Raw genomic sequence first — 10603 nt, 5'->3', positions numbered from 1 at the left:
CACAGTGGACATAGATGCTTCTTTCACTCCTCTTTCAAACCATCTGTCCTCTCTGTCCAAAATGTGAACATTGGCATCCTCGAAAGAGTGACCTTTGACCTTTAGATGCAGATGGACTGCTGAGTCTTGTCCTGTGGAGGTGGCTCTTCTGTGTTGTGCCATGCGCTTGTGAAGTGGCTGTTTGGTCTCTCCAATGTAGAGGTCAAGACAAGACTCAGCAGTCCATCTGCATCTTAAGGATAAAGGACACTCTTTCGAGGATGCCAATGTTCATATTGTGAGTGACCTGAAGAGCTGAGACGGCGAGGACATGTCTGCAAAATACGGCGGCGCACGATTGTGCACAGCGCCAAAAGTTTAGGCCGAGTTTTTAAAAGTGATGAAGAGCAAGCAAAACGTGCGACCTCCAACAGCAGCAGCATTTCAAACTGGATTTAAAGACGTAGCCTGGAACACATCCAGCTGAAACTCATCAGAACCAACATAATAAAACTTTTACTGTCAGTGACGTGGCTAAAAGAGCCTGACACAGGTCTTTACTTCCTGATCTGTTAGATCCTCTGATGAGCCCAGAAAAAAGTCCCTACCTGGCTCTTCGGACTAATAATTCCTACTTAGTGATTTTCCTTCTTTTACCGAGTCGCCTCCTTTCAGCTTCTGCATGCAGTAGCGGTTTTAGATACGGGCGACACGGGCGGTTGCCCGGGGCGGCATCGTGTCGGGGGGCGGCATCACGGGCATCGGCAAAAAAAAAAAAAAATGCTCGTACTCATGCTGCCCCGACATCAGCCAGCGCATACTGGGAATGTCACAGGCACCGATCGGTTTTCTATCGCCCATTTGCTGTGAGTAAGGGTGCCCTCCGTTTGCGAGGTGCGCCTGCTGCTTGCGGCACAGGGAGGAGAGGGCGGGGCGGCGGGGGAGTCTCTGGTGGCTGGAGCAGCGTCTAATGACCAACTCGCAAAATAAAACAAAATAAAAACAAAACAACAAACACGAAAACACCAGACATCATGATACAGACTTATAATCTGCGCCGATGTTTTTTCTAAATTCTGTACGCGAAAAGTGAGCGCGAGAGCCCTCGGTGCGCCTGCTCGCTGCTGAAGTCAAAGTAAACTTTATTGTCATCTCCGCTACATACAGTCCAGTATATAGAGAGACGAGACGACGAGGCTCCAGTTACAGCAGTGCAAGTAAACAAACAATAAATATAAGAGGAGTAAGAAAATAAATATACACTTTAGGACTCGGGGTAAAGGATCAATAACAATTTAAAATTTACAGTTTGATGATTTAAAGTCTCACACACAACCCGTCGAAAGGGGAGGGGACCTGCTGCTTCCAAATAGAGCACATTTCATTCATAATGATGTAAATCCAAGCCCATCATGGATTCATGATCTGAATCCTGGGTTGTGTGAAATCCCAGAAATAAACCTTAGACAAAGTGAATCTGTGAACTAAGGTGTAGGTGTGTTAGGTTATGTTGTGGTGATCCTCGGGTTGGGGGATTTGTGTTCATACTGGAGTGCAAAATTAAAACCAAGATGGACAAGAAAAGTTCAAAGCCATCAGGTCCTCAGTTTAGAAAAAAGAGAAAAGAAGAGGAGGAGAAACGAGCAACAGATGTAGGTAAGCAGACGTGTGATTGGATGATGGCAGGTCATCCTGAACCAATCAGAATCAGAATACTTTATTAATCCCTGAGGAAATTATGTGGGTCACAGTTGCTCCAAGAAGAAATGGTAAAAATAGCAACAGTAACAGACTAAACTCCAAACAATACATTATGTTACAGATTTTAATATTAATTAGTCATTGTCAGTTGTTGATTTGTCCTGTTCTCATTGTATGATGAATTATGATGGCTGTTTGGTAGCTGTTTGCATACTATGCATACTCTCTCTCTCTCTCTCCATATGTGTGTGTGTGTTTGTGTGTGTGTACAACAGCTTTATGTTAATGTACAACCCTTAATATGTTTTGTCTGTGTGTGTGTGGGGGGGGGAGTGTTTGCCCAGCGCCCCAAACAGGCTAGGACTGCCACTGTCTGCAGCGTCACAGTTTAAACTGGGACGTTTCCTTTAAACCGACCCCCTTCCACACGGTTTGGTCTTGTGAAAGAGGTGAAAGGGTTTTAAAGAGGTAGATGTGACTCATAAACACTTAAAAGTAAAGAGACATCCCTCTGAAGGATCATTAACAAATAACAGAAACTAAAGACATGTTTTTGTTGGTAAAATAAAGAATTCAGGTGGTTGACTTTTAGTTTCAGTGGACTGTGACGGCAGACTGAAACATTCATGATGTGTCACAGTCAGGCTACGGCACAGAAACACCTCCGGGCAGTTATTTGGGTTCATGTTTGAGCCCCAATCTTTATTTTAGCTTGCAGTCTCATCCTGTTACCTCCATCGTGTAAACATGTGCGTATACGCTGACCCACAGGCACAATGTGCTCCTCAGCTTCCTGACACTCTGCTGCCGTCACGCTGTGGCTTTTCCTCGTTATTGAAAGCAATACTCGACTGTGAGCTTCTTCAACTGTGAGATGAGCACCACGTGCTGTAGAGTCATCCAGCCCGCTGCACCTCCTACAAAACACCAGTCAGTGAAATCAGAACTAGTTTAAGGAAATGATTTCTTTACTCTCTCATAAACACGGGCTAGTAACAAGGATGCTGAAGAGCGTGCAGGAAGCTGTTTCTGGTCAGCAGGAAAAAACAAACGTGGAAGAGTTGGCTGGATTAGCTGTAGTGATGATGTGAGGTTACAGCCTTGTGCAATAAAGAGCATTTATGTTGTATCACAATAAGAGCTGATCACTTAGTTTCACTAACCTGTCGGCGCTGCAGCAGCCGTTTGTCCAGAAACAACCGTAATCTCCACATTTGGACTTTTTTCTTAAAAAGATCAACAATATTTTTTTTCTTCAGCACTGGCTTAACACCAAAACCTGCAGTTCCTCTGACGTCCAGCAGAGGAAGCAGTGAAGTCAGATAACACACACCAATGAGTTAAACTGCAGGAATGTCTTAAAGACATAAAGACCTGGATGGCCGCTAACTTTCTGCTTCTTAATTCAGATAAAACTGAGGTTATTGTACTCGGCCCTGAAAAGCCTAGAAATATGGTATCTAAGCAGATTCTTCCTCTGGATGGCATTACCTTGGCCTCCAGTAACACTGTGAGGAACCTTGGAGTCATTTTTGACCAGGACATGTCCTTCAACGCACATATTAAACAAATATGTAAGACTGCTTTCTTCCATTTGTGCAACATCTCTAAAGTTAGAAATATCCTGTCTCAGAGTGACGCTGAAAAACTAGTTCATGCATTTATTACTTCCAGGCTGGACGACTGTAATTCATTATTATCAGGAAGTCCTAAAAACTCCCTGAAAAGCCTTCAGCTGATCCAAAATGCTGCAGCAAGAGTCCTGACAGGGACTAGAAAGAGAGAGCAGATTTCTCCTGTTTTGGCTTCCTGTTAAATCCAGAATTCAAAATCCTGCTCCTCACATACAAGGTCTTAAATAATCAGGCCCCATCTTATCTTAATGACCTTGTAGTACCATATCACCCTATTAGAGCACTTCGCTCTCGCTCTGCAGGCCTACTTGTTGTTCCTAGAGTATTTAAAAGTAGAATGGGAGGCAGAGCCTTCAGTTTTCAGGCCCCTCTTCTGTGGAACCAGCTTCCAGTTTGGATTCAGGAGACAGACACTATCTCTACTTTCAAGATTAGGCTTCAAACTTTCCTCTTTGCTAAAGCATATAGTTAGGGCTGGACCAGGTGACCCTGAATCCTCCCTTAGTTATGCTGCAATAGACGTAGGCTGCCGGGGATTCCCATGATGCACTGAGTTTTTCCTTTCCAGTCACCTTTCTCACTCACTATGTATTAACAGACCTCTCTGCATTGAATCATATCTGTTATTAATCTCTGTCTCTCTTCCACAGCATGTCTTTATCCTGTCTTCCTTCTCTCACCCCAACCAATCACAGCAGATGGCCCCGCCCCTCCCTGAGCCTGGTTCTGCTGGAGGTTTCTTCCTGTTAAAAGGGAGTTTTTCCTTCCCACTGACGCCAAAGTGCTGCTCATAGGGGGTCATATGATTGTTGGGTTTTCTCTGTATGTGTTATTGTGGGGTCTGGTTACAATATAAAGCACCTCGAGGTGACTGTTGTTGTGATTTGTATAAATAAAGTTGAATTGAACTGAATGAAGTCAGCACTCATAGACTCCTGTGTTAAGATCAACATGTTTACAGTCTGATACACAAACTGTTTGGTCTCTGTAGCTGATTGAAAGTTTGCATTGTTAGGGGCGTGGCCTCTTTGACTGACAGGTGGATGGTGACACAGGTGGCTGTAGCTGCTTGGCTGAGCTCTGCACCGCGTTTGTGCTGTTGGAGCCTTTTGGAGTATTTGTAATGACATCGTGTGACCAATAACATGGCTGCTGCGAGGTCACTGACCGTCCAGGAAGGCGGAGCGAGAGTTTGATGGGTGTAATTCAAGAACTTCTCAGTTTACAAAGACTGTCAGTGACACTCAGTCAGCATGTGCGTTTTTCAAAAGTTTATTTTAAAAAATTCTACTTTTACAAAACAAATATGGCTCAAATACTTGGACTTTGACAGCGTGGTGACCTCCACCTGGAGATTCCTCTGAGGTTCGTGCGGCTCAGTCGATGCTGAAAGCTTCAGCCTGGACAGAGACAACATACCCAGAAATCGTTTTCATTTCACAGAAATCGCTTCAACATCAGTGAAAGTTAACAGTTCTAACACATCTTCATGCTGACCCAGCCTCTGTGCTGCTCCACCCAAGCCGAGTGGTTCTCCTGAATGTACCGCTCTCCAAAGCTCAGCACCCTCCTCTGGTGGACCAGACTCGTGGCTGACAGCCTGCTGGTCACTTCGAAGGCCAGAGCGATCTTCTGCCTCTGAATCTGAACCTCAGAGGGTGCCGCCCGCTCCGCCGGGTGGACCAGGCTCTGCACGCTGGAGGTGAGCTCCTTGAACATGTCATAGTCCAGGTCTCTGAGCTGCTGCTGGAGGTCCAGGTTCTGTTTGATCTGACAGAAATACACCGGTGTTCAGTACTGAGGTGCCTACCTGCCGCAGCCATCTACGCGTCTGATTCACCTTCCTGTCGATGTCGTCTCCCTCCGCTCTGATCAGCTCCACCAGCCTCTGGACGATGTCTGCGGCACAGCGAGACGCCTCGTTAGAACAGGCAGAGTAAAAGGACTCCGACATTCTCACCTTCACACAAGCGTCCTGCTGCCGTTTTGGACACTCACCATCCGTGTGCGCTGAGGTACTGAGCATCCTGTTGTGCACCTCGTCACAGGTGGAAGACTCACCTGAGAAACAAACTGAGCGGTCGGCGTGATGAGTCTGAGCCTCGACACGGACAGGACGTCAGAGAAACACCTGTTCACTCACCTTCTCCATCAAGTACGACCTCCAGAGACTTCTGGAAACTTGCACTGGGAGCTGGACCCTGAGGAAAGATAACTGACCAGAGAGCACACAGGTGAGCACATCAGAAGACCCACAGAGAATCTTTCCCATGTAGGTGAGCAGAGGAAGGAGGAAGCACCAGCTGCGTGCTCACAGTTCAAACCAACCTGGGACGTTTCCTTTCACACGGCGGGCAGCAATCATCCTCACTGCCATCTCAGGTGACCGCTGTTTTGACCTCTTGCTGCAGTACTTTTCCAGCAGCTGGAACACCTCGCTGGTTTCCGTGGCGTCTTCAGCTCGCCGGCTTGTCATTTTCAGCTGCTGAGAGTCAGAGCAGAAACCAGAGCTTACCAGAATATTTGAACGTCTGTATTTAAAATGAAATGAAGAAACAGAGACCTCCACCACGCTCGCTCTGTGCAGCATTCACAAATAAAGGAACAGGAAGAGTCGGTCAGATAATAACTATTTACAGAAAAGTGGACATCAGTGTCTGAGCCTGTTTGGTGCAAGTGGGCATGCTGAGCACGCCATCAGCTGCCTGCTGTCAAAACCGATGCATGTTCTACTGCATTTTACTGTATTCTACTGAACTTCCTCTCCTAAATGCTGTACCGACTCAAACACAATAACCAGTTATCCGGTTTATGGGGCAGTTACTTTTGCACACAGGCAGGTAGGTTTGATCACTCTGTTCCCTTAATGAATAAATCATCCTTTGAGTTTACTCTGGTGATGCTGAAATCAGGCGCAGTGCGACCTGCTTCCTTTTACAGCCACTGTGTTTCCATCACCTCTCCACCCGTGTCCTCCCACGCGGTTATTAACAGCGAGGAATAACGGCTCGGGCTGCCGTGATGTTGGCACCTGACTCACCGTGTCCAGGACACCTGCGGAGGAGGAAGAGCGAACCTGTCGGATCAGCTGATCCTGGAGCTGCGACGCGAGCGAGAACACTTTTACTTTCACTTTGACGGAGAAACAGCTGATCAGCGTCACAGCGCAGAAGAACCGAGTCTGCGCAGGTGCTTCCTCTAAAACTGCGCCCTGCTGCCGCCCTGAGCCAGGCACGTGATCATGCAGGGGTGGAGACAAGCAGCTGGGGGGGGGGGGGGGGGTAGTTTTGTGGTCAGGTTTCCTGTTTTTCTAAAGTCTGGCTTTCATTTTTATTTCCGTCACTGAGACTGGTTTTATTTTTACTTTAGTCTCAGTTCCTTCTGAGCACCATAGGTCAAAGTTCAGCTGTGCAGATGAGTCACAGCTTGATTTATCCTGTTAAACCACAGAAAGCATCGTCTGAACCACGTCTGCCTCCCTGATCCTGGTTCTGCTGGAGGTCTTCTTCCTCCCCTCTGTCACAGAAAGCTGCTCAGAGGGCTCGTCTGAGTGTCGGAGTTCCTCTCTAACACTGTGAAGCATGTTAAGGTAAATCTAATGAAGACTACTCAGTGGTGTCTGCCTGTGACCTCTGACCTGCCTGTGCACCTGCAGATGGACATTAAAGCTTAAAGAGCTTTCAGAGCTCCCCCTAGAGGAGCAGAGAGGAGCTGCATGCAAAACACTGCTTTCTGCTAGCTAACTCCACCCGCCTGCTGCTCCGCAGCCATGAAACAAGCACCTCTCTCACACACCATTTACGACACACTGGTCTTTCATTTCACTTCCTCTTCAGCATGTTTGCTGAAGTCGACTTCCTCCTGCCTGCACTCGTCTGTCAGCACGCAAACGTGCAGCACGTTCTTCTGTTAGCGACGCTCGGCAGGCCCGGTTGGGCCTGTTTAACCCCTCACTCACCTGCAGGAGCCACACTGGCAGCTTTGATCTTTACAGGAATAAAAAAATCCAAAAGAGATGAAGCAGAGCCAGAAAACACAGCTGCCCATCACTGAGTGAACATCAGGAGGATAAGCGAGCTTCTCTGGCCTCAGATCAGCAGTTTGGACCCGATGGCAGAAGCTCAGCAGGGAGCCCAAGACCTGACTGAGGTGGACACAATGACTCCAGGTTCTGTCGTCTTTCACCTTTAACCTTCCTCTTCTTCATTCTTCTGTCTGAACTGAGACGTCAAACTTTTAGGTCAAGTCTCACTCACATTTCAGACCTCCACCTGAGTAAACAGTGACGCTGAGCTTTAATCTGGCAGATATTTATGTGTTTGCAGCCAATGATTCATGTCAGAAACAGTGAAAAGAGGAGCTGGTAGGGAGGTGGGTTTCAAAGAGGCTGGCAGCTGCTAAAGCAGCACGCAGAGTCAAAGAGGCCACGCCCCTAATAATGCAGCCTTTCCACAGGTGTGCCAGTCCAGCAGTGGGTGCTGACTCGCTGTGCTTGCTGTTTCAGAGGACTTGCCCGGCTCTTCCAGTTTAACCACAAAGGAGCTGCAGCAGAACTGGAGGGCAGTGAAGCAGCGAGAGCGACCCGTCCGGCTGCTCTTTGAGATCCCCTCCACCCGCATCGTCGAGCACGTGCTACACAAATACGTGGTGAGACACCGAAACACACCCACCAGCCGACTCCAAACACTCTGCTCAGCAGTTTTTATACTCTTGGATCCCTGTGATGTCATAGAGGTGAAATACCTTCTGTTTTTGAGGGACAGCCAATCAGAAGAGATTCTTTCAGACAGAGGATGAGGATGAGGGGCAAAGCGGCTAACCTGTAAATGTTCACAGCTAACTTTCAGTGAAGGTGAGCCCGCAGGAAGTGAAAGTTTAACCTGAGGAGGAGGGGCTTATTTTCCAAAGGTGTGGCTGTTGGAGCAGGAAGCAGTAAAGGTGAACTCTGGTCATAAGAGGCACTGGCTGAGCAGTGAAATCTTTATATGAAGACATATTTGAGATAATAAGCAACCCAAAGACCAGCTTTAACACACCTTCCTGCACTCACCTGTCCACCTGCTGTGCGGTCCCAACAGTTTCCCTGCCTGACACTGTCAGGTGTGTTCATTTTAAACCTCAAACATGTAAAACTCAGTCAGGGAGCTGTTCATTGATGAGTGCAGGTAACCGACACCGTGCGGTCACAGAAGCTAATGTGCTCCATAATGAAGGAAATATTCAAACTGACACATCAGCAACTTTCTGCTTGTCTATGGTGCCCCAGAGGACCAAAACACAGCATCATCATCAGGACGAAGCACATAGTCCCTTAGTTATGGTGCAATAGGTGTAGGCTGCTGGGGATTCCCATGATGCACTGGGTGTTTAATCATTAGTTATTATTAACTTCTGTCTCTCTTCCACAGCATGTCTTTATCCTGTCTTCCTTCTCTCACCTCAACCAATCAGAGCAGATGGCCCCGCCCCTCCCTGAGCCTGGTTCTGCCGGAGGTTTCTTCCTGTTAAAAGGGAGTTTTTCCTTCCCACTGTCGCCAAAGTGCTGCTCATAGGGGGTCACATGACTGTTGGGGTTTCTCTGTTTTCTTTGTATGGTTGTAGAGTCTTTATGTTACAGTGTAAAACACCTCGAGGTGATCGGTCGTGATTCGGTGTTTTATGAATGAATGTAATCGTCAGCATAACGTCTCAGAGAAAAGACGCCTGCGGTAGGTTCACCGTTGAGAGGGAACAGGAAGTCCAGCCTGTTTCTCTGACTGGCTGTTTGCGCTGCAGCAGAGTTAACTTTAAACTTTAAAGGTCAAAGGTCACGGTTCTTTCTGTTTGTTTGCAGCTCTACCAGGTGGTGGTGATGCGTTCTGGCAGCTTCGATTCCCGCCGTGTTTCGGTGGAGCGCCGCTACAGCGACTTCTCCCGCTTCCACCACAAACTGCTGGAGGAGTTTGACGAGGAGCTGGAGGAGGTGCAGCTGCCTCGCAAGATGCTCTCGGGGAACTTCTCCCCTGAGAGCATTGGGGAGCGGCGCCTGGCGCTGCAGGACTACCTGGCGAAGCTGTACGCCACGCGCTGCGTCAGACACTCGCCTTGCTTCTCGGCTTTCTTCACAGAGCAGGAGCAGCAGCGGGCGCACGGCCTGCTCCGGGCGGGGCAGTTCCGGCCGGCCGCAGAGCTGCTGCAGACCGTGCTGGACATCCAGGAGAAGCTGCTGCCCTGGCAGAAGCCCACCCTCCTCGTGCCCGCCCTTGCCGCCCTCGCTGTCTGCTACCGGGACCTGGACGAACCGGAGCAGGCGTTCTCCGCCGCTCAGAGAGCGCTGCCTCCGGTGAGGCGCTACGGACTGACGCGCTACAGAGCGCCACTGCTGGAGCTGCTGGTGGACCTCGGGTACCAATTGGGCCGGCCCGTGGCTCAGCTGCAGGATGAGTTGACCGCTCTGAGAGATGCCGAGCGTGGGGAAGCGTCCTCCCACTCCCTGAAGGAGGTAGTGATCCAGGAGTTCCTCTGAGGGTGGAGCGGCCATCCACACCTGGATTAGCAGGTAAACCCCTGCACACCCCCTGCCAGCTGTGGAGGTGCAACAGCTCACAGTGGGTCAGAGTACCCAGAGTACTGCAGTACTGTCCTGCAATAAAGTATTTAAAAGTAATTTTGGTATTGGGTCTGATTCATGATGTTTGATGATTAGCGATTAACGGCTGACTCTACCATGGAAATCTGACCACACAGTACTGAAGCCGCGTCATTGGTCATCCTGTGGTAGCTCTGGGTGGGGGTCAGCACCTGCTGCTCCAGGATCAGATCTCCGATCTGCTTTCAGTTGCTGCTCTTTGGAACAAGCTGCTGCTCACCTGAGATCAGTTACGACTGTGTGTACATTCAAAAACAGAACAAAGACCTTTTTGTTCACGCAGGTGTTTTTGTGTTTTGCTGTTTTTGCTCAGATCAGTTGGAACCGTCTGTGTACTGCAGACATTACAACAGGTTAAATCATCAGATTCAAGCTCGCTGTATCTCTCATGTTAATGAGCCAAAGTGCAAACTGTTCAGGTCTCACTATGTCACTTAGCTTGTTTATGTGCCCTGTATAGCTAACATCATCAGAGATTATGAGCTAATCTGAGATTTGGATTATCTGTTTATCAACCATAAGAGACCCATCTTACTGTAAACATCATTTTTGCACATGTGCATATTTACATGAGTATGTAAACAGATCCTGGAGCGTTAGCTTTTATCGATGTGTTTGTGAGCACAGGGCAAAAACCAACAGGTGAGTGGGGGCGTGGCCA

The 10603-nt window shown here is 48.3% G+C and overlaps 2 protein-coding genes across 2 annotated transcripts; one reads left to right on the top strand and one right to left on the bottom strand.

The window, feature by feature from the left end:
* Positions 1-4568: 4568 nt before the first annotated feature.
* si:ch211-218c6.8 (apoptosis facilitator Bcl-2-like protein 14) lies at positions 4569-6513 on the bottom strand. The gene is made up of 7 exons (XM_040037652.1): positions 6355-6513; positions 5643-5799; positions 5458-5529; positions 5313-5375; positions 5155-5213; positions 4812-5084; positions 4569-4714 (listed from the first exon to the last, which is right to left on the bottom strand). The coding sequence occupies exons 2-7, from the start codon at positions 5788-5790 to the stop codon at positions 4691-4693; spliced, it is 639 nt and encodes a 212-aa protein (XP_039893586.1). The 5' UTR covers positions 5791-5799; positions 6355-6513; the 3' UTR covers positions 4569-4690.
* A 407-nt stretch (positions 6514-6920) lies between these two features.
* On the top strand, positions 6921-9960 carry snx20 (sorting nexin 20). The gene is made up of 3 exons (XM_040037639.1): positions 6921-7482; positions 7819-7961; positions 9148-9960. Exons 1-3 carry the CDS (start codon positions 7425-7427, stop codon positions 9817-9819), a joined length of 873 nt encoding a protein of 290 aa, XP_039893573.1. The 5' UTR covers positions 6921-7424; the 3' UTR covers positions 9820-9960.
* The last annotated feature ends 643 nt before the right edge of the window (positions 9961-10603 follow it).

This window comes from Simochromis diagramma, unplaced genomic scaffold, assembly GCF_900408965.1.
Source record: "Simochromis diagramma unplaced genomic scaffold, fSimDia1.1 OVJJ01000327.1, whole genome shotgun sequence".
Lineage (NCBI taxonomy): Eukaryota > Metazoa > Chordata > Actinopteri > Cichliformes > Cichlidae > Simochromis > Simochromis diagramma.
Note: the sequence above shows the minus strand (reverse complement) of the source record. Positions and strands in the feature narration are given on the sequence as shown.

Excerpts from the sequence above, each read along its gene's own strand:
- si:ch211-218c6.8 (XM_040037652.1), bottom strand. The coding sequence starts at position 5,790 with ATGACAAGCCGGCGAGCTGAAGACGCCACGGAAACCAGCGAGGTGTTC. Across the intron at positions 5,530-5,642 it reads TGTGAAAGGAAACGTCCCAG|TTATCTTTCCTCAGGGTCCA; the intron begins GTTGGTTTGAAC and ends CTCTCTGGTCAG. Across the intron at positions 5,376-5,457 it reads GGTCGTACTTGATGGAGAAG|GTGAGTCTTCCACCTGTGAC; the intron begins GTGAGTGAACAG and ends TTTGTTTCTCAG.
- snx20 (XM_040037639.1), top strand. The coding sequence starts at position 7,425 with ATGGCAGAAGCTCAGCAGGGAGCCCAAGACCTGACTGAGGTGGACACA. Across the intron at positions 7,483-7,818 it reads GGTGGACACAATGACTCCAG|AGGACTTGCCCGGCTCTTCC; the intron begins GTTCTGTCGTCT and ends TTGCTGTTTCAG. Across the intron at positions 7,962-9,147 it reads ACGTGCTACACAAATACGTG|CTCTACCAGGTGGTGGTGAT; the intron begins GTGAGACACCGA and ends GTTTGTTTGCAG.